Source organism: Rhincodon typus, chromosome 15 (assembly GCF_021869965.1).
Source record: "Rhincodon typus isolate 14 chromosome 15, sRhiTyp1.1, whole genome shotgun sequence".
Taxonomy (NCBI): domain Eukaryota; kingdom Metazoa; phylum Chordata; class Chondrichthyes; order Orectolobiformes; family Rhincodontidae; genus Rhincodon; species Rhincodon typus.
In genome coordinates, this window is record NC_063346.1 from 43,738,416 (window position 1) to 43,760,963 (window position 22,548).

The window sequence follows — 22,548 nt, forward strand, 5'->3', positions numbered from 1 at the left end:
TGCTGCACTTGGACATCGACTGCTTTAGTATCTGACAAGTCATGAATGGTGCTGAATAGTTTGCAATCATCAGTGAACACCTCCACTTCTGAGCTTATAATAGGGCAGTCAGGAGGTGAGTTACTCACCACAGGATTTCTAGCTTCTAACCTGTTGTTGTAACCACTGTATTTAAGTGGTGAGTCCAGCTGAGTTTCCAGTCAATGGTAACTCCCAGGATTTTGATAGTGGAGAATTCAGTGATGGTAATGCCTTTGAATGTTAAGGGGTGGTGGTTATTGGAGATGCACGTTGCCTGGCATTGTGTGGCGAATATTACTTGCCACTTTTCAGCCCATGCTTGAATATTGTTCAGATCTTGCATTTAAAGATGGACTGCTTCAGTATCTGAAGGGTCACAAATGATGCCGAACATTGTGCAATCATCGGTGAATGTCCCCACTTCTGACCTTGAGATGGAGGGAAGGTCATTGACGTAGCTGAGGATGTTTGGGCCTAGGACAATCCCTGAGGAACTCCTGCGGAGATGTCCTGGAGCTGAGATGACTGACCTCCAACAACCACAAACATCTTCCTATGTGACAGGTATGACTCCAACCAGCAGAGAGTTTGCTCCCTAACACCCATAGATTCTAGTTTGGCTAGAGCTCCTTCATGCCACACCCTTGAATGTCATCTTAACCCTTGAATGCAGCCTTGATGTCAAGGGCTGTCACTCTCACCTCACCTCTGGAATTCAGCCTTTTTGTCAATGTTTAAACCAATGCTGTAATAAAATCAGGAGCTGAGTGGCCCTGGTGGAACACAAAATGGGCATCACTATGCAGGTTTTTTTTTTCCTTTATTCATTCACTGGATGAGAGCATCACTGATCAGGCAGCATTTATTGCCCATCCCGAGTCAACCACATTGCTGTGGGTCTGGAGTCACGTGTAGACCAGACCAGGTAAGGATGGCAGTTATCCTTCCCTAAAGGACACTAATGAACTAGGTGGGTTTTTCTTGACAATCAACAATGGGTTCATGGTCATCATTAGATTCTTAATTCCAGATATTTTATTTAATTCAAACTCCATCATCTGTTGTGGCGGGATTCGATCCTGGGTCCCCAGAATGTTATCTGGGTTTCTGAATTAACAATCCAGCAATAATACCACTAGGTCATTGCCTCCCCTAAGCTGAGCAGGGGGACACCTTTCATCATTTTACTGATGATCGAGAGTAGACTGATGGGGCAGAAATTGACTGAGTTGGTTTTGTTCTCATTTTTATGTACAGTACATACCTGGACAATTTTCCACATTGTCGGATAGATGCCAATGATGTAGCTATACTGGAACAGCTTGGCTAGAAGTATGGCAAGTTATGAAGCACAAGTCTTCAGTACTAATCCAGGTATTTGTCAGGGCCCATTGCCTTTACAGTATCCAGTGCCTCCCAATAGTATCTTGATATAACATGGTGTGAATCAAATTGGTTGAAGACTGGTATCTGTAATGCTGGGGATCACTGGAGGAGGTTGAGATGGGCAATCCACTTGGCTCTTCTGGCTGAAGATTGCGGCGAATGCTTCAGCCTTATCTTTTGCACTGGATGTGCTGGGCTCTTCCATCATTGAGAATGGGGATACTTGCGGAGCCTCCTCCCCCAGTGAATTATTTAATTGTTAACCATCATTCATGACTGGATGTGGCAGGACTGCAGAACTTAGATCTAATCCAATATCGACACTCAACCCCAGTGAAAACTCATTCTGTCGCCACTCTTCCTTACTCAACTGACAAGGTTCATGCATTTCCTTTCGGTGACTTTTTGTGCATTCACCAGTTGTGATCCTCTCTGTCACTCCCTGAGACGCACTGACACAGATTAACTCACTGACGTGTCTCACTGAACACTAAGGATAAAATCCTCAAAGCCCTTTCTAGTTACTTTGACTAATTTAAGGCTGTTAAACAGTAAATGTTCTCCTGTGGATCATTTCTTCTGAACTGAATGTGCTGCTGGTCTCTTTCTTTCTATGGGGGTTTGTAAAAGCTCAACTTCAGCAAAGATTTCACAAGAAAACTTGTTCATGCATGCAGTTTAAATCATATGATATTTTGGAAATGTTGTTCGATCTACAGCTGAAGGACATGGGCTTCTGTCATTTATAAAAATGTCATCTTCACAGAACCGAAAACCAAAGATCCATTTACATCGACTTCAGAGAAACAAGTGGAACAAAAGTTCAGAGGGTGAGAAAAATCAGATCTTAGTGTCACAAAACAAAAGAAAAGGAAGTAGTAATGGTTGTAAAGAATGGAGATAGGTTGAGAGTAAATGTTAATAGTAGGTGTGTATAGCAGAATATATCTCAGTTCTGCTAAAAGTGAAACCAAGAAACCAGACATAACGCTGTTAGAGGGAGTCGTGTGAGGGAGGTGGTGGACATTGAGGGATGCAAGGCATGGGAAATGAAATGGCAAACAGAACAATGATCTCTTCCCTTTGCTTTCCCTACAAACTCTATGTCAGGTTCCCTTTGTTTTGCTGCAGAGCCAACTTATATCCTGCAATGACCAGCTACTATTAATACCTACTCCAGACACATCCCCTGTCTTGATCCATTAACAGTATTCTGTGAAATATTAATTCTGCATCTCAAACCTTATGCATAGAATCCTATTAGCCAACCTTCACGTTTTGAGCCTTTCAAGAGCTTACAACACTGAAAAGAACTAATCAGAATCTTAGATTTTCTTTCATCAGAGTAGTGTAGGTCTGCTCAATGTCATGTGCAAAAAAGAAATTGTGTATTATGTAAAAATTGAAAGTGTTCAAAGAATGAATTACAGCAGGGAAGGTAGAGATGTAGCCGCTGCAGTAATTTCACTAATTGCTATATTTCAGTTGCTTTGTTGCAAGTAGGTACAAAGTGAAGGGCATTTTGAAAAGCATTCATTCTCCAATACTAACTAAACAATTCAGAGTCAGTTATGGAGACATGAGCATATGTCATGTACCTTTCCTCACCAGGGGTGGCATTTGCTTTGTGGAGCTCCAATGCAAAGTTTAAATTTGGGGTTCCCGCCTTTTGTAGAAAATTCGTTCTCAGGATAAGGCCAGCAATCGTTACTTGTTGCTAATTGCCCTTGAGGAGGTGGTGGCAGACCACCTTCATCAACCGCTGTAGTCCATGTGGTAAAGCAATAGTTCTCAAATCTAGTCACCTGTGGTCTGCTAAGGTGGGGCATGCATATACCTGTTCTACTCCATCCTCTTGCAGTCACCACTGTAAAACATCTGATCAGAATGAATGGGAAGAATATTGCTGTTTTTACTTGAACCCCGATGAAGTGATGTCCAGTTCCAAACTGTCATGGGAATGGTTGGTGTTAAGGTTTGTGCCTTTTTATTGTGCATATTCCCAGTCATGACATTGGTCATCAGTGACCTAAACTTTGGATCAAACTGTGGGCTATCTGGAGACCCTAATGGACCATTGATGGTCTGTAGGCCACACTTTGCAATCAGTAGGATAAAGGTTTGATTAAACGGCAATAAAGATTTTACATTTCCAACTCTGGAACTTATATGACTCAGCGGGGATCTTGAAGCTAGTTATGTTCCCACAAGGAGACCAATTTAAGTTCTCCTTCCAGGTGGTTAATGTCAGCAGTTGGGAAGTACAGTCATAGAGCTAGTGAATGCATTCAGTAGTTGGTACAGGCTGAAGTCAAGGTGGTGGAAAGAGTGAACACTTAAGGTAGTGGATGGGCTGTCCTTCAGGCAGATTGTTTCACTTTAGCTAGTGATGAGTTTCCTGAATGTTGATGGAGCTGCATTCATCCAAACAAGGGGACAGTAATGATTCTTCTTGGATACACAGACAGCTAAATGTTCTTGCATAAATCACGCACAAGGAGACCAATTTAAGTTAACACAGACATGGTTTCACAAAAACAAGGTAAAATATTGAAATAAAGTGCACATGTACAATAAAAAGGAATTAGAAGCTACGTTAGTGGACAGCAATCCATTCAATCTTTTACTTATGGCTTGTAGGTGCTAGAGAGACTTTTGTGTATTGGGAAATGAATTAATCTGTTTGAGTATCTAGTCAATGGTGGCCCCTGGGTTCTGACACTAGAGGATAAAGTGAACAGTGGCATCTGTGCAGTGTGAAGGTTAATTTACACCTAACAGTCCAAGTCTGGATGTTGTTTGGATTCTGCTGCCTGCAGACATGACTTGAGTTTAAATATTACAAGTTGCAAATGGAAGTAAATGGTAATCCTAAATAAATGTCACTCATTGGCAGATCTAATTTGAGCCCATGACTGGTTCAGGGCCCTATGCATTTGCTCAGGCTGCACAATCTCAATGCTGTCCCTGGTCTTCACATCTACAGGATTTTCATGTCCAAATCAGAGGAAACAGGAGAAGGTTGATAACAAAAACAGAAGTTGCTGGAAAAGCTCAGCAGAGAAGGTTGGTAATGTAGGGGCAGGTGTAGCACCTCCTGCGGTTGCAGGGAAAAGTGCCGGTGGTGGTGGGGCTAGTGGGGACTGTGGAGCAGATGAGGGAGTCGGAGAGAGAGCCATCCCTACGAAAGGCAAATAGGGGTGGGGAGGGAAATATATCCTTGGTTGTGGGGTCAGATTGAAGTGGCGGAAGTGGTGGAGAATGATACGTTTGATGCGGAGGTCGGTGGGGTGATATGTGAGGACCAGGGGGTTCTCTTCATTTTTGATGGGGGAGTGGATTTGAGGGCATAGGTGGGGAAAATGCAAGAGATGCGGATGAGGGCATTTTTGATCACCGAAGTGGGAAAGTTGCGGTCCTTGAAATAAGAGGACATCTGGGATGTACGGGAGTGGAATGCCCCATCTTGGGAGCAGATGTGGCGGAGGCAGAGGAGTTGGGAGTTAGGGATTGCATTCTTGCAGGAAAGTGGATGTGATGAGGTGTAGTCTAGGTAGCTGTGGGAGTCGGTGGGTTTGAAATAGATGTCGGTTTCGAGGTGGTCACCATAGGTGGAGACAGAGGTCCAGGAAGAAGAGAGAGGTATCAGAGATGGTTCAGATGAATTTGAGGTTGGGGTGGAGGGTGTTAGTAAAGTTAATGAACTGTTCAAGCTCCTTGTAGGAGCATGAGGCAGCACTGATACAGTCATCAATTAAGCAGAGGAAGAGGTGGGGGATAGTGCCAGTGTAGCAGCGGAAGAGGGACTGTTCCACGTATCCTACGAAGATGCAGGCATAGCTTGGGCCCATGTGGGTGCCCATGGCCATCCCCCTAGTCTGTAGGAAGTGGGAGGAGTTAAAAGAGAAGTTGTTAAGGAGTTCGGTTAAGTGGATTAGGGTGTCGGTGGACAGGGGACTGGTTGGGCCTGCAGGAGAGGAAGAAGTGGGGTTGGATGTCCATAGTGAAGATGAAGTGTTGGGGGCCAGGGAATCAGAAGTCTTGGAGGAGGTGGAGGGTGTGGTTGGTGGTGGCCTCTACATTGGTGAGACCAAGCAGAGGCTCGGAGACCATTTCTTAGAGCACCTGCACTCTGTTCACAACAAACGACAACACCTTCTGGTCGCCAACCATTTTAACTCCCCCTCCCACGCCCTGGGTGACATGTCCATCCTGGACATCCTCCAGTGTCACAATGACGCCACCCGCAAACTAGAGGAGCAGCACCTCGTATTCTGCCTCGGGACCCTACAGCCCAATGGCCTAAAGTTGGATTTTACTAGCTTCAAAATCTCCCCACCCCTGGCCTCATCCCATGTCTAACCCTCCGTCTCATTCCCTCCTCCTTGACCTGACACAACCTGTCCATCTTCTCTCCCACCTATCCGCCCCTTCAACCTCACTGAACAATCCCCACCACTGCCTACCTTCATTTACCTATCACCATCCCACCTACCTTCCCCAGGCCCACCTCTCCTCTTTCTATTTATTTCTGAGCTCCCTTCCCCCTCTCTCCCCATTTCTGAAGAAGAGTCCCGACCTGAAACGTCAGCTTTCCTGCTCCTCTGATGCTGCCTGGCCCGCTGTGCTCCTCCAGTTCCACGCTGTGTCATCTCATATTACATTGGTTTTGTCAATGTAATATTAGCTACACATTCTGCTTACGGTCAAACTCATGGTATCAGGGGTATTGCAGATGTGTGCTAAAAATGAGGGACAATGAATGTTTCCTGCTGACTGCACGACACTGAATGCAGAGATCTGATCATGTGTTAAATCCTGCATTAAAAAGCCAGTGTAAATGAAGCATTATATATGGATGATGGTAATAATGATATCCCCCCTTCAGTGCTGCCTGTTTGAAACTCCCTGCTATGGAATTGTGCAGTTAAATATTACTGTATTTATCCCCTCCCCAACCCATTTTCCCAACGCAAAGGAAGCCTGATTTCTAATGCTGTTAATTTACTCTTCAAATCTGTTCTCCATTTTCATTTCATGCAGTTCTTTTCTGTAATTTGTTATCTAAAATATGATTCAGTAGACAGTAAAGTCAGATTTCATATTTTTTTGAACTTTCCAATCTTAATCTCACTGTCAAATCTTTCCAAGATGCATCCTAATCTAATCAGTACATTTGTACAAAAGACTTTCTACTGACATGTTGAACTCTTTTACCAAATGTGTATGTCACAATTTATTTGTCTTTTATAGTTATATTGTTTTTCTCCCATTACTGTATTCAGAACAGCCTGGAGCAAGATCATTGCTGCTGATGGTTATCCTGTTTGTAAGGTTCTCCTTTATTAAACATTCATAGAATCCCTACAGTGCGGAAGCAGGCCGTTCGGCCCATCGGGTCCATGCCAAGCATCCCACCCCCTACCGTATCCCTGTAACTCTGCATTTCCCATGACTAATCCATGGAACCTGCACATCCCTGCACACTATGGGCAATTTAGCATGGCTAATCCACCTACCCTGCGCATCTTTGGACTGTGGGAGGAAACGGGAGCACCCAGAGGAAACACATGCAGACACGGGGAGATTGTGCAAACTTTACACAGACAGAAGCTGGAATCGAACCCAGGTCCCTGGTGCTGTGAGGCAGCAGTGCTGCCCACTCGAACACCCATGGAAACTAGGCAGTAACCCTGTAGCAAATGTCTACTGATATCATCCACAGTAATTAAACCATCCAACCTTGGATTTAATTATTCTCTGATTAAAGTTAAAATCCTCAAGGAAAAAATTAAAATAAAGCACAAGGATTTATATTCATGAACTTTGATGTTTATTATGTTTTTTCTAATCCCAGTGCTTCCTTTTTTCATTATTAGCTCACGGGCTGTGGGTGCCTATGGCTAGGCCAGCATTTATTGCCCATTCCTAATGACCCTTGTAAGGACCATCTCTTTTTATTTTATGTTTTCATAACTCTGACTAAAATGAGAAAATGCTGTCTTAAAAATATAGTGCTTGAAAGAGTGGCTGCAGTTTTGAAAAGCAAGCAAAAACCCATGTTTATTGGAACAAGCAGTAATTGGAGTTGCAGATGGTTTGAAGTCAAGGGCTATACTGATGCAGCTTTTGCTGGTAACAAGAATTTGATTGGTCTATGGACTATTGACGGGTTATCAATGACAAAGACCTTTTTTGGCTCCCAACAACTGTGTGATTGCTTCTTGGGTAAATGAACAGGTTAGAGCTGGGAATGAGTTACAGAGAGAAGGACAGAGAGACAGACGGACAGAAGTGTTTAGTTATCTCTAGCTCAGGAGTGGACTCCCTGTTGTCTGGAGCCAAAACAAAATCTAAACCCAAAGAAACCCAGTTCATCTTTCCTAAAACAATTTTGTAAAGCTGAGACTTATAACTGATAAGTCAGAAACCTTTTATAAGGGAACCCGGTCACATTGCAACCACCTAATGCATGCACCTGGAGAATGATAACTGAAGCAATGTGCTGGCCAGCAGAAAAGTCATAAAGATCATCTCAACCACAGAACCTGTGAACAAAGACTCCTGAATTGTCTTCCCATTCTCTTCCTCTGTCCATAACTTATTTAACTCAGTCTGTTTGTCTGTCTTTGTGCATGTAAGTGGAATTATAAAGGGATTAGAGTTTTAATTAATAGAATTAAATGGCAAAGGTTTATAGCTGTTTACCTGAAGCTACGGTAATGGTTTTCAACTGGTGTGCCATGAGAACTGTCCGAGTGTGCTGTGAAAGTTTGTCCAAAGGTAATGAAAATTAATGTAAAACAAACATTGCTTCATCTTACACAACATTCTATCCAACTGAAATTGCATCTCATAAAACTTGTGAAAATTGATGTTCAAATTAAAGCGAGTAATTAGTCTTCAAGTTCTAAAACATGAACATTCCAAATGTAGGTGACCAAAGATCAAAATCGAGATGACATGACAGTTTCTACAGCCACAACAGGAAATTGCACAACTTCTTGTTGAAAGTAAACAAGATAAAACAAGCTAACATTAGTATTTGTAACTAAATTGACCGTATCCATAGTTCTTTGGAAAACCTAGTTTATTTCCCTTGATCTAAGAAGAAGTGGATATGTTTATTGTCAAAAGAGGCAATTCCTCTGCTAATTCAGTTGTTGATGAAATATCTGAACCCAAAGAAAAACAAGCAAAGACACTGGCAGGCTCAGGTTTCTCACTAACCTGGTAAACTGCAATTTACTCTGCTTTGCTTTGATCCTTTGAATTTCAATGGTATATCAGTTCAATTGTTCAATAAAAATTATACTTTAAAAATATTGTTCCAAATATGAAATGTCACTTGCAAAATTCAGACCCTGAGCCAAGTGCACTGTGTGGAACAGAATTAGGGCTGCAAAGCATTAGCAATAGGAGAGTTGAGCAGATTTTTAAAATGGGTCTGTGCCTGCAGGTGAAGACAGTATATTATTTTCAATGGGTTGAAACATTAATGCATTTGATCTTTCTTTAGCTTGTTATTAGTCCTATATTACAAATCTCTCTAAGACCATAATTGCAGTAAATACGTTTATGACCAATTAAATCAGTTGAAAAAATGAGTGCACCATAGAATTGTTTGTCTCACTAAAGTGTGCCATTTTACTGAAAAGGTTGGGAACCATTTAGCGAGAGCCGAGTTACTTGTAATTAATAGTGATCATTGTTTAATACAGAAACCTGGTTGGTGCTTTATATCAATCTGGGTCTGAAAGTGAGGTGGTTCCTATGCAACTGCGGTCCTTGTCCATCTAGATGGTGGAGGCCACAATTGGAAGATGCAGTTGGAGGAGTCTTGGTAATTTTTTTTAATACAACCCCGACAGTGTGGAAACAGGCCATTTGGCCCAACAAGTCCACACCGACCCTCCGAGCATCCACCCAGGCCCATACCCCTACCTATAACTAGCATTATCCATGGCTAATGCACCTAACCTATTCATCCCTGGAATACTACGGGTGATTTAGCATGGCCAATCCACCTATTGCATGTAAGTTATTGCATGTAGTACATGGTGTTACTGCTGTCATTTGTGCTGGTGGGGGAGGGAGTAAATGATGAAGGTGGTGGGCATGTTGCCAGTCAAACTGACTGATTTGTTTTGGATGGTGTCAAGCATTTGAAACTGCTCTCATCCTGTCAGTAGAGAGTACTCTACCACATTGCTGACTTGTACCTTGTAGATGGCAGTTAAGCTTTGGGGAGACTGGTGATAAGTTAATCGCCATATTTTCTAGCCTCTGACCTGTTCTTGTAGCAACAACATTTATATGGCTGGTCCAGTTATGTTCCTGAACAATAATAACCCTGAGGCTATTGATAGTGGGGGATTCAGTAATGGTAACACCATTGAGTGTCAAGGGATAATGGTTAGACTCTGTCTTGTTGAAGATGGCCATTGCCTACCACTAGTGTGACACGAATGTTGCTTATTGAAAGTGTGCAGTGTACAACTTCTGAAATGTATCCTGGTGCTTGTCATAGTAGTTTGATGTTGTCCGCGGGAGTACATGGGGTTGAAGAGACTGTAACTCCTCATTCTGGATCAAATGATAACCTTAGAATGGATTCCATGTTTGCAGACATTCCAACTGGCTGCCTGTGCCCTCTTACTGGTGTACCTTCTGCCATTTGAAATGTGATGAATTCGACGTAGCAATGTTCCCTGTGAGGACTGATTTGTGGTGGGCAATGAGACAAGTGATGTTTATATCATGTGCCACGCACTTTGTTGAACGCTGATGTAGTTTGGTAGCCAGGGCTTCTATAAAGTACGAGGCACTCCCAATCTATTGTCTATCTCTGACATTGAAGGCTCAGTTGCAGGTGCCCATGGACTTGCTAAATGCCCCTCTGATGACTGTGTTATAATCCCAGCTGATGGTAATACTGGGCAGGTCAGATCCCAAAGAGAGAACTGACTTGATTGACAATAAGTTCTACTTTTTTTGTTTTTGCTTATCTTGGAGGTCAATTACAAGAGAAGAAAATACATCTTGCATTACACTATAGAAGAACTATTGGAACAAACTTATTACAGATTTCAAAGATAGATTCCACCTTTTTACCCCAGCAACAGGGTTAGAGACACCTCCACTGCATTCAGCCTCAGGAGTTTTCTTCTGAGCAACTCAAAATTTCTCCTCAGCCCTGCAATGACCGTTTTTGGAGATGACTATGCGCAGCACCTCTGCAGCTATAGACCTTCTCTGTCTGTGTGAACCTGTTTCTGCCATCCCTGTCCCTGGGTAGTAAAACATAAGTCAGCAAACATCTTAGCAATTACCTTCCCAGATGACTTGCTAATTATTTAGCTTTTATTTATTTATTTATTTATTTATTGGAAAGGTTGTTTGCAGCTTACTCTTCAAAATGACTTTCTCACCTTTCAAAAGAAAAGTCAGACTTCCGCAGAACCGAAAATTAAAATTACTTCTTCTCACTTTGGAGCTTCCCAAATTGTAATCATAATATATTATGAGCCTTCATCAAAACTGTATTGTTCTCTATCTACAAGATTGTGTAAACTCGTAGCTTCAAATTACTCCATATGCCAATCATGCTGAAATTAGAATGTTATTTTAAATAAATGCAGTTCAACAGAAGGAATACACAGGCAAAATTCCTTCCAATATTTTTCTTTGCAACACAATAGCAATTTGCTTAAATGGGCAGCCCTTTAATTTTTATATGCTCACGCACCCACAATATTTTAAAGGGACAGTCTTGCGCACAAGCTGCTTGGGAGCTTTCAGGCTACTGTGTAGCTGCACAGCTTACAGGCAACATTGGACACAAAAATTGGTGTCAACTCCTTCTCCTCCAGTAGCACAGGCTCCCAAACTAACCACTGAATATTTGAAATGGCACTTTCAAGAGGTAGAGTAGGTAATACGGCCTGCTGCCTGGTCCATGCATCTTTGGCAGCACTGCAAGCTAGTGCTAATTTCTAGAGTTGAAAGGACCGTTTGGATAATTGATGTGAAATGATTTAAGAAATGAAGAGCTTATTGTAGTCTTGTTAGGAGACTCCAGAACTCTTATTGGAATTAATATTTGCATGGAAATGATTAAAACAGTGCTTTTTAATGAACAGAATACAAATATGGTATTTCAAAATTGGAAGGTATATTTTGTAGCTGGAAATAAGTACCTTTAATTAAATTCTGTAACATTTTGTCAGTTAGACACTAAAGTTTATGGTGCTAACATTACCAGATGGTTAACATCTTGACAATCCTGACGGACATGCCATTGAACACAACTGACGATGGTGATAATAACTCTATCCAGTTACTAGGACAATGAAGGTATGACCCGATCATGCATGCAGGTTCTGGGGATGGGCAGACTTTGAGGACTCCTGCTTGGTAGAATTGGGCAGCAGCACTTTGAAGAGCACAGAGAACTTTGCTCCATTGTCTGGAAGAAAGCCATCACTATTTTGCTAGAGTCGTGAAAATAGATTGCCACCTAAAATAGATGTACAACTAATTTAGCAATTTAAGTAGGACTCCAAGCCATGTTAGAACTCAGCTGGGGGAGAATTTCAGGCTGCCTGCCAACATAAACAGCTTGAGAATAACATTAATCTAGATTTACATTTACATTTACTCCTAAAAATAGTGCACAATTTATTAGAAGAACATTACAGGATTTTAAGTGAACATCTCCAACGATAATAATAAACAATAACTTAATGAAAACAATGAAGAATGAGCAGAGGTGCCAAAGCTGTTGGCGTTGGGCATTGCAGATAGATCATAGAGATTTTATATTTTTACACAGTTTAGTCCATATATATGCCCTCATTTACCTCGGATGGTGGGACTGTGCTACCTTCTTCACTTGAAAGGAGGCAAGGTTAAACAAATTACTGAAATAATGTTTGGATAATCAAACCAACCAAAACATGCCTGCCCAAAGATTAAACAAAGATTATAGAAATTTCCCGTTTGGAGTAGAAGTATTTAGTTGAGTTAAGAGTGAGTGGCTTGCAGCAACTTTTCAAACACAATCTTCTGCTCTTCACTTCATCGATTGTGGGTCCAGGCTATATGACAGCCTTCACGTGCAAACACCAGGGACAGAAGTGATTGTCGCTGCTGGGACTTTGTAGCCTTCACACCACAGAACCACAATTGCAACCTGGATTGGTGCTGTGTTGTAGACCAAAGAAGTGCACAACGACACAGGAAGAAGGTCAGTGATCTTCTGCATTTCACAAGGCTAAGTGCCACCATCTTCTCTGTGCTTCGTCACTCTCAGAGGGCCACCACTCAGCCTACCTTTGCCACTGCAATCCCCTCTCACCAGGGCTAGTGGACTACGTCTCTTACTATCGTATGCATCATGAGCACTCAACTTCTATTAATTACCTTGTCCTCCAAAATGTCAGATCTTTCTTGCCCGCTGCGCCTCCTACTCACTCACTGGGACGCCTCACCATCTCTCTTGCTTCTGCTTCACGACTAACTACTGTACCAGCCAATCTCTTCATACTCAAGCCTCCCCCCACCCTACTTCCAACCTTTTGACTCATTGAAGGAAAAGTTGGCTCACAAACTGGGTTGAAACGGGCAGGACCGACAGGGACCGACAGGGCCGACATAAGACTTTTCAGGACATTTGTGGAGAACATTCTTTAGCTGGCTGGAAAAAGTAATGACTGTGCATATGGAGATGGAAAGAGACCGCAACGGGCAAGTGATCCATTAAAGCTTTATTGTGTTGTGCTATGCTGTGCTGGTCTACCCATCATACTTAGACACTCACTCCAGTGGGTACTCTTTCTAGATTATAAGTGGGAGCACAACTTGATGAGCATATCACTGGCATTTTTCCAAAGCTGGTCGAGGAAGAACCACCCCAGGCCATTGGCATTCTGAGGACTGACAGAGACCGGGCACTTGCTCAGCCCCAGACAGGAGACAATACCAGGGTCACGACTGTTGATAACTTTGTCAAAATGCACAGACAAGCACAGGAAGAGCAGACAGGTTTGTCAGAGGCAGTCAGCAAACTGGGTTGAAAAACAGAGGATTCCAATAATGTTATAGGCACCGTGCTGCTCCAGTACGTGTATGTTTGGCTGACTCCGTGGTGAGGTTAATGACTGTCGTGGACAGCCAGGAGCAGAGAAATCAGGGTGTGGCGGATTTACACATGGACCTGTACTCCATCACTGGAGCTGTAGGTGTTCAGCATCAAGGCGAGAAGGGGATGAGGAGCTGGACCTCAGCCCAGGTGCACTCTCCTCTCAGGGGAGACAAGGTCGTGCCAGCAGTCTAAAGGTTTTTGTAAAGGTGTCATTCAGCCAAGGAGAAGTGCCTGTTGTCTCCCAGCAGACATCTCTATATGGCCTGAGGACCTTGAAAGAAGGCATGAACCTGTGAGTTCTCAACTACACATCATGGCAGCTCCCAGGATATCTAGGACAGTCCTCCAAAATCTGGTATCAATAGTCACATATAATTTGAAAATTGGTGGAGTGGAAGGCTTTTCTGTTGATCAACTCTGCACCTTGGTTATGGGGCACTCTCAAAGCAATGTGGGTGTAGGTGGTAGTACCCTGTACCTTGGACGAAGCCAGCATTAGTGAGAATGGCACTGCCGCTGTTTAACTTTCCCCACCACAAGTGAGAGAAATGTACAACTGTGATCTGGAGAAAAATGGCATCAGTGTCATCCAGGATGCATTAATGGGTCAAAACGTGGGCAATAACCCACAGCCTCCCTGTTGCTCCTAGAAACAAGCTTTTGTCACAAAGGTCCAGGGTAGCTGTGACCTTGATGGGCACCAAGATGGGATGGCCGCCCAGTCCTTCTGAGGGCAAGTCCTACTCCAGCTCTTTGCATACTTATAGTTCTGTGTATCAATGTGGCAGCTCCAAAATCTCGTCTTTCTGTGAAAGCTATGCCGTGTGTTTTGGAAATGTCGAGCCCAGGATACGCTGTTAAATTAGATTGTCTGAGCACATTTGCTTAGCTACAAGAGAAGGAGGTAGTTAGTGCACACAATATGATGGTCATGAGTAGGTTGTAGACTTTCTCGCCGAGCCAGTGGGTTTGGTTGCAAACGTTTCATCGCCCTGCTAGGTAACATCGTCAGTGCGCCTCCAGTGAAGCGTTGGTGTTCTATCCTGCTTGTTTTTTATGTGCCTCGATTTGCTGGGGTGATTGGTATTATTTCTGGTTCTGTTTCTCAGTGATTTGTACACAGGGTCTAATTCAATGTGTTTGTTGATGGAGTTCCAGAATTCCGGCCTCCAGGAATTCCCTGGCTGTCTCTGTTTGGCTTGTGCGATCTTGGATGTGTTGTTCCAGTTGAATTTGTGTCCCTTGTCATCCATTTTTAGTGAGACAAGTGAAAATTGGTCGTGTCTCTTGGTGGCTAGTTGGTGTTCATGTATCCCTATAGTCAATTTTCTTCCGGTTTGGCCGATATAGTGTTTCTCACAGTGCTTGCATGGTATTTTGTATATTACCCCAGTTTTGCCGGTTTTGGGTATGGGATCCTTTACATTCATTTAGCTGTCATAGGGTGGTTGTCAGTTTGTGAGCTACTCTAGGGGTCTGAGTAGTCCTGTGGTCGTCTCTGAAATACCCTTGATGTACAGTAGGGTGATAAGTGATTCTGGTCATGTTGTGTCTTCCTGTTGTAGTCTGTCTCAAGTATCCATTCCTTTTGAAGACTCCATACAGGTGCTTCTGTTCTGCTCTGCGTAGTTCGAGGTTGCTGCAATTGGTTGTGGTTTGTTTAAATCATTTCCATTTGTGGACGTTGGGGTGGTTGCGAGTGTAATTGAGTATCTGGTCGATCTTTCTATATACGCAACCAAACCCACTGGCTCAGCGAGCAAGGGTACAACCTCATCCACAAACCGAGCTACAAACCTTCTCAAACTTTAGATGATCATGATTGCATGAAGCATAATTTATAATGTGCATTACTGGATGACAATGACCTGCCAATGGAATGCAAACTGATGTCAGATGAGTGGCATTACTAAATCAGTGAATACAGGATTAGTGCAGTTGTATCTATCAGGACCTCAAATTCACTCATTTCATTTTGCCCCTTAAGAGAAAGACAGCAATTTACTCACTGTGCGTGTGGTGGGCATTTTGTATCATTATTGCACAGTTGACTTTAGATTGAAGATTGCACATTTTCAACTCTGTGTCTGTGTGAGTGACTTGCAGGATCTGCCAAAGACACAGGGTGATTCCCCCATCCTTTATGCTCCTTTTGGGTTGCTGTCCCTATGGCCCCCAATAATCTTTCAGCCTTATCTCATTTCCATTCAACCTTCTCTCATTTCCATTCAACCCATCTAAATAACTGTTAGTGCCCCCAAATTATCCCAAAGCCCATGGCTTTCCGAATTGCTGCGCTCTTATTGGCTATACACTCTCCCCATGTAGAGACTAAAGTGATAGTGAGTTTGTATAAACCATCAATCCTGGAGTCCCTACTGCCCTCCTATGTTCTGTTAGATCCCACCCTTCTAACATGAATTGTCCCCCATCACTGCAATCATTCCCTCAGTGACCGAAACCAAGGAAGTCTATCCCCAGACTTTAGTTGCCCACTTTCCCCAGGATTCTATGGTCCTCCCCATGAAGAGACTCCTGACCAGTATTGACTAGATCCTCATGATTAACCATCGACCATCCCCTGAACTGACTTAGCAGGGCAGCCTCCAATTGAATGTGCCCAACCCCCAGCTGAATTTTCCACAGTACATGGAGTGGCACATGTATAATCACAGACTGACCATGGCCCAATCCTGGGCTGCAAGGGCCTGCATCCTTGGACTCTGATAGAGCTCACTATTGTCAATCCCTGGAATGGAATCAGATAAGTCCCTTTATTGATGGTGATGGCATTCCCTAATTGACTATAGACCCCCTTAATCCCACTACTAATTGCTCCCCTTTGATGTCTGGACATGGCTGTTTGATTGTTGCACAATGCCAGTGTGTGTTTGCCATGTAAGCTGTTAGCACATCCTCAAAGTGTGACTTTGACATAGCAGCAGCACGTCCGCAGACTGCTTGGAGCTCCCAAACGTGACAAGCTGCCTATCCCTCCTCTGCACTAAAAAGCAATGCAACCTACAGAGGGTGGCAACCTTCAAGTAAGCACAAAATGAGTGAGTGCCAAGAAATGGACCTAAGAGCCATGAGGTGCATCCTGTTTAGATGCATGAGATATGTGTGTGTCCATGATCACGAGGTAACCTGGCAGAGCATGCAAGTTGTAAGTGTCCCTGAGCTCCAAAGGCTGAAGTGGTACCACAGATGGACTGAGAGCAGTCATGGTAGTTGTGAGGCTAATGGTTTGCTGATGCCAATTTGCATGGATGAAGACTGGAAGAGGATGGTGGCCATGGAGCATGCAGGGACATTATGGTGAAGACAGTGTCTTATGATGATTGGTACAAGCGATTGGCAATCTACCAGGTACACTCTGACTTTCATGTCAGGAACATGTGCCATCTAGTTTCTCAGGGAATGAGAAGGGAATTGGAAGTGGCATAGAAGTGAGGCAAATTGGACTAATAATGAATTGGAAATAGGTAGGTACTAGGTAGGCAAGATTATGAAGTCGCCATTTTAAGCTTAAGGGGGAACTTAAGGATGTTCATTCTTGCTGTATTTTCTCAACTTCCTTGCCACTCCTCAAGCCACACTGAGGAAGGGTGAATTTCACCTTTCAGTCTGTTGAAAATCCAGCATTCAGATTTTGCAGCAAGTCGATTCATCCACTTTGTTTGGAAACAGCCAGACGCCAGGTTGCGAATGGTTTCCGTTTTGGAGTCCGTTCACAAGTCGGTTTTAACACACGTCAGAACACAGTGCAGGACAATATACAGGAGCTGTTTGTAAGTACAGGAAATTTTCATATATTTAAAATGACACCCATGTATGGGATCACGTTTGTAAGTATAAAGGTTTGTAAGTTGGATACTCATAAAACAGGGGCCCCTGTACTTAATTTGTGTTCTTCAAGAGCCGTTAAATACTATCAGCTTTACACCATTAAGAAGCAACATACGAAAAAGTGTGTTTTCCATCAAAAACGATCAAAACTTGGTTTTCAACTTTGATGTTGCTTTGATGTCTTAATGAGACATTTACATAGCACTAACTCCACATTAGCTGATGTTGTGTTTGGAGAATCTGGCTCCAATTCATGTTCCTTTGGAGTGCAGCTCCCGGTTGGAAGCACAGATTGCAAGGTGACACCCAGATTACCAGAAAAATCTCTTAAGTGGAGAAATTAGTTTGAACACTTTATGAGAGACTGGGAGCTAGTTAATATATTTTTCTTTTTCCTCTAAGATGTGGGCTCAGACAGATTTTGAACGGGTGTTGCCAAAGACTGACTCTGAGATACATTTGGACTGTCTCAACTGAACGGGAAGTGGCTTAATTGCCCCTGATAAGGTGTTCATTCATTGTTCTCACTTATTATAAAGCAAGGTTTTATAGGATGGGTGTGTTTTGCACTGTTTCTTTCGATCTGTGGTAAAACATGATACCCTGGAACAGGGGTCAGTGTGAATTTCTATCAGTCTCTGCCCATCAACGGGCCAGGTGATGGTTTCCATAGAGATCAGTACCTAGGTAAAGACTTGCTGATACCCTAGTGCTGAATTTCACACCTGAAGGCAAAGATGAAGGCAGCAGTTCATGCTCTAAAAACTCTGACACAGAGAGAAAGGGCAATAGAGTCCTAAGGAGAGAGACCGGAACATCAGTGCTGAGGTCAGAAGCTGTTTTTCTCTGTTAACTACCAGATAAAACACAAATAAAAAGACATTTTTCTGGTTGAAGAGAATCTTTTGGAAATTCAAAATCATTGGAAAATTTGTCCTAGCATGTCAAGGCATGGAATCACAAGAGTTTTGGTTAGGGATTTTTAGGAAGACTGAGGAAAAGGACTTTCTGTGATTATTGGACATTACAACTCAGTTTAATGGAGACAAATGGAAACCCATTGGGAGCTGGGAATAGCTTCTGTCTGTTTCAAATTGGAAAAGAAGTGAATGTACTGTAGCCAAATTTGCAGACGATATTGAAATAAATGAGAGGGTCACAAATAGCTTACAGAGAGATGTTGGTAGGTTAAGTAAGTGGGCAAAAGGTTGTCAAATGGAGTATAATGTGGGAAAATGTGAAGTTGCTCATCTTAGAAGGGAGAACAAAAGAACAGAGTATTATTTAAATGGAGAGAAACTGCAGAAAGCTGTAACACAAAGGGACTTGGATACTTGTGCATGAAACACAGAAAGCTAGCATACAGGTACAGCAGGTAATCAGGAAGGCTAATGGAATCTTGGCGCTAGCCTCAAATGTGTTAGAGTATAAGAGTGGGGAAGTCTTACTGCAATTGTACAAGGTGCTAATGAGATCACATCTGGAATACAGTGTGCAGTTTTGGTCCCCTTATTTAAGGAATGATATTTCATAAGAGGCATTTCAGAGAAGGTTCACTGGGATAATCACTGGTATGGAGAGATTGTCTTATGAGCAAAGGCTAACCAGGTTGAGACTTTACTGCATGGAGTTAAGAAGAATATGAGAGGCAATTTCATTTAAACATATCAGATTCTTAAGGGACTTGGCAAGATAAATGCTGAGAGGACATGGGAGAGTCTAGGATAAGAACGCATGGTGTCTGAATAAAGGAACACCAATTTAAGATGGAGATGAGGAAGAATTTCTTCTCTGAGAGGACTGAGAGTCCTTGGAACTCCTTGCCACAGAGAGCTGTGGGGGGCAGAGTCCTTGTGCATATTTAAGGCTGAGATGGATTCTTGATCAGTTAGGAATTGAAGGGTTATTAGGAAAGGGCAGGAAAGTGGATGTGAGGAATGATCCTACTGAATGGACAGACTGCTCCTGTTCCCATTTCGTACTGTCTTCTGGTCTAAGATTATAATTCTGTGGAGATCATGACATAAAATGCAGTATGGGGTTATTGAGTAGGTTAACATGCTAATAAGCGATGTCTTTCTGTAGTTGACAATACTAGTTTCCTACTAAATAATGTTTAATCTATGTTGATTTTACTTTGCTAATTACAGTAAATGTTTTAAAACTTGAACTCCTCTTGTATGATTCATTTGAGTTGGCCATTGAAAATGTAAGTGTTTTTCTATAAGTTATCAGTTTCTAAGGCGATTGTAATGTCTTCAAGGCTATTGAAAAAAATCACACTACCACAATAAGATTGTTCTTCTGAAGTTGGAGAAGGAGCAAGTACATTTCTTGCTTTGAATAACTTGTAATTTATTCCCAAAGATTGTATTTGACCAAGGACTTGATGCTGAACACAGGTGGTTTAAATGTTAAACATACCCAAACAGTTTTGTTGCCTAAAGTGACATTATATTGGGAAAATCAAAACTTTTCAGAAAAGTATTTAAAAACCAAGTCAGAAAATATAAGTTTGCTCAAGAAAAAAAACACATTTTGTTGAAGCTTTGTGCTTTGAACTAATTAGGGCAATTTACAAGAATATCAATTTGAGGGGAAAACTGCATTGAAGGAGAGTGCTTTTGGTTGGCAAGTGGACTTTTGTAGGGGATTTGCATTAAAGAAAATGTGCCAATTAATGATGATTGAAGTTAACTGACAGGCTTTGATTAAAGTTTAAACCAGATGGATTGACTCTGACTGGTCAGTGCATTGCCTGAGAAATGAGCCAGCAAATTGCTGTCACCTACTTTGTTGAGTTGAAACAGACATGGTGTGTATATGATCGTTCTGTCAATAAATACACACACGCACCACACTTCAAGCCCAACTGACAACCCCAAATTAGTTATCACTGTAATTCTTCACGCATTCAGGATTATGTTGCAAATGATGTCCAATTGCAGAATCCTATCTAATGTTGGGTACTGTGTTGTAAGTTGGTTGTGTACAGTCAGAGCCTTACTTTCTTCAGCAATTCTCAAGTTTTGGACTGCCAATACAAACTTGCACAATTCAGACATTTGAGGTTAACTACCTGAAATGCATCCAGGCCTTATGCAATCAAATAATGTCATTGTGATTTTAATGGTAATTGTGAATATATATGATTTTCCCCTTTACTGTTTTCACAGACTGCCCAGACTGTGATGCTGCTTGTTGCTGTGTTTCTTCTGTCTTGGCTGCCTCACCATATCATAAACATGTGGGTTGAATTTGGGTATTTTCCCCTAAACGATGCATCGTTTGCCTTCAGGATCATCTCTCACTGCATGACGTACGGGAACTCCTGCATCAACCCCATAATGTATGCATTCCTCTCAGAAAATTTTCGGAAAGCCAGCCGCCAAGTCTTCAGGTGTAAATTTCTTTTCCCACAACCCATTGAGGAGAAGGTGGTTAGGATTCGGATGGAGAACTTTTCGACAACCCCTTCAACAACAAATGCTTGAAGCTATAGCATTTTGATCTGAGTATTGTGACCAAGCATGGAGGCCATGTCTGTGCACTTATGAAATTGCACATCCAATGAGAGCGAGCAGTCAAAATACTGGATCAAGAATTCAAATGTTTAGAACAGTCGATGACGATGCCATCAGATGTCAGCGTTGTGTTGACCCAGAAGGTTCAAGTCTCAAGGAACATTCATGATATAGAAATTAAAAAGGGGCATCAATTTTAAAGCATTTGACGTGAATAACCTGACATGTCTAAAATGTTTCCAGGCATCTTCTGAAAACGCATTAAAGGCTTGGAAATAGTTAATAAGAGTTCTGATTTGTCTGCTTGGGGGCTGTGTAGGTGTGAAGTGTTCATACCCTTCCCCACCCACCTCAGTTTGAGTTATGGAGATTTGGTGAGATTAAGTAAACCACTCAAGAAATTTCTAATCACTTATATAACTGGATTTTTTTAGAATGATGGTGTATTGACACCAAAATTGAAGTTACACTGAATACTGTCATTTCTATGGCAATTATAGTGTTTTGTATTATTTAATATTGAAAGTTTTGTCTGTTGCTTGTAAACGTGGGTGACAACTAGCTTAATTTGAATCTAGTTGAATTCCAGTCTGGTTTCTAAATTCAGTTTGTTTTGATGTAGATGAGATATGGTTGAGTCGAGTTGATTTAATTTCATTCAGTCAAACTTGATCATTGGTATAAGAAGCTTGAAATTCTAAGAAAGGAACTAGAGTTTCATTAATCGATGCTGCCATAGTTTCACCAAATAAATTCAATAAATAATTATGATGGTGACTAAACAGATAAGAAAAATTTGAAATCAGTAGCTCTAATCAAGGCCATTGTACTGTAGTTCTGACAAAGAGATTTTCATTAGAAATTTCTGAACCAAGTGATTTTGTCTATTTAAGAGCAATGAATTATTAATCTCACTTTGACTGTTCAAAGTTTAGCACAATTACACAATGACTGTATTGAAGAAGATTAACATTTGCAGCAGTTAGTAAAACTGATTCCAACTTTGTAGAAGAGCGGTCCATACAAAGATTTTGTATCTAGTTCTCTGGGTTTCAACCTAATCTATGCTACTGGGAATACAGTCTATCTAAGCTATTAAAGGTCCTAAGTAAATATATTTGTGCATTTTCAGTTTAGTTTAAAGTGGACATCCATCTGCTTATGATTTGGCCTTTACTAGCAGTTCCTCTCAAGCCTCAAAGGTGACTTAGTCATACAGCATGGATACAGACCCTTCGGTCCAACTCATCCATGCCGACCAGATATCCTAAACTGATCTAATCCCATTTGTCAGCATTTGTCCCATATCCCTGTAAACCCTTCCTATTCATATACCCATCCAGATGCTTTTTAAATGTTGTAACTGTACCAATCTCCAGCACTTCCTCTGGCAGCTCGTTCCATACATGCACCACCCGCCGCATGATAAAGTTACCTCTAAGTTCCTTTTTAAAATCTTTCCCTTCTCACCTTAAACCTACACTGTCGAGTTTTGGACTCCCCCATCCCATGAAAAAGACCTCGGCTTTTCACCCTATCCATGCCCTTCGTGATTTGATAAGCCTCAATAAGGTCACCCCTCAAGTAATGCTGCTGGGGTTGATGAAGAGAAGAGACTTTATA

The 22,548-nt window shown here is 42.0% G+C and overlaps 1 protein-coding gene across 1 annotated transcript in view; it reads left to right on the forward strand.

Moving 5' to 3' along the window:
* The window catches only part of galr1b (galanin receptor 1b), a 31,665-nt gene extending 10,770 nt beyond the window's left edge, over nucleotides 1-20,895 (forward strand). Inside the window, exon 3 of the mRNA XM_020537196.2 lies at nucleotides 20,578-20,895. Within this exon, the coding sequence (XP_020392785.1) occupies nucleotides 20,578-20,895 (318 nt within the window). The remainder of the gene's footprint in view (nucleotides 1-20,577) is intronic.
* The last annotated feature ends 1,653 nt before the right edge of the window (nucleotides 20,896-22,548 follow it).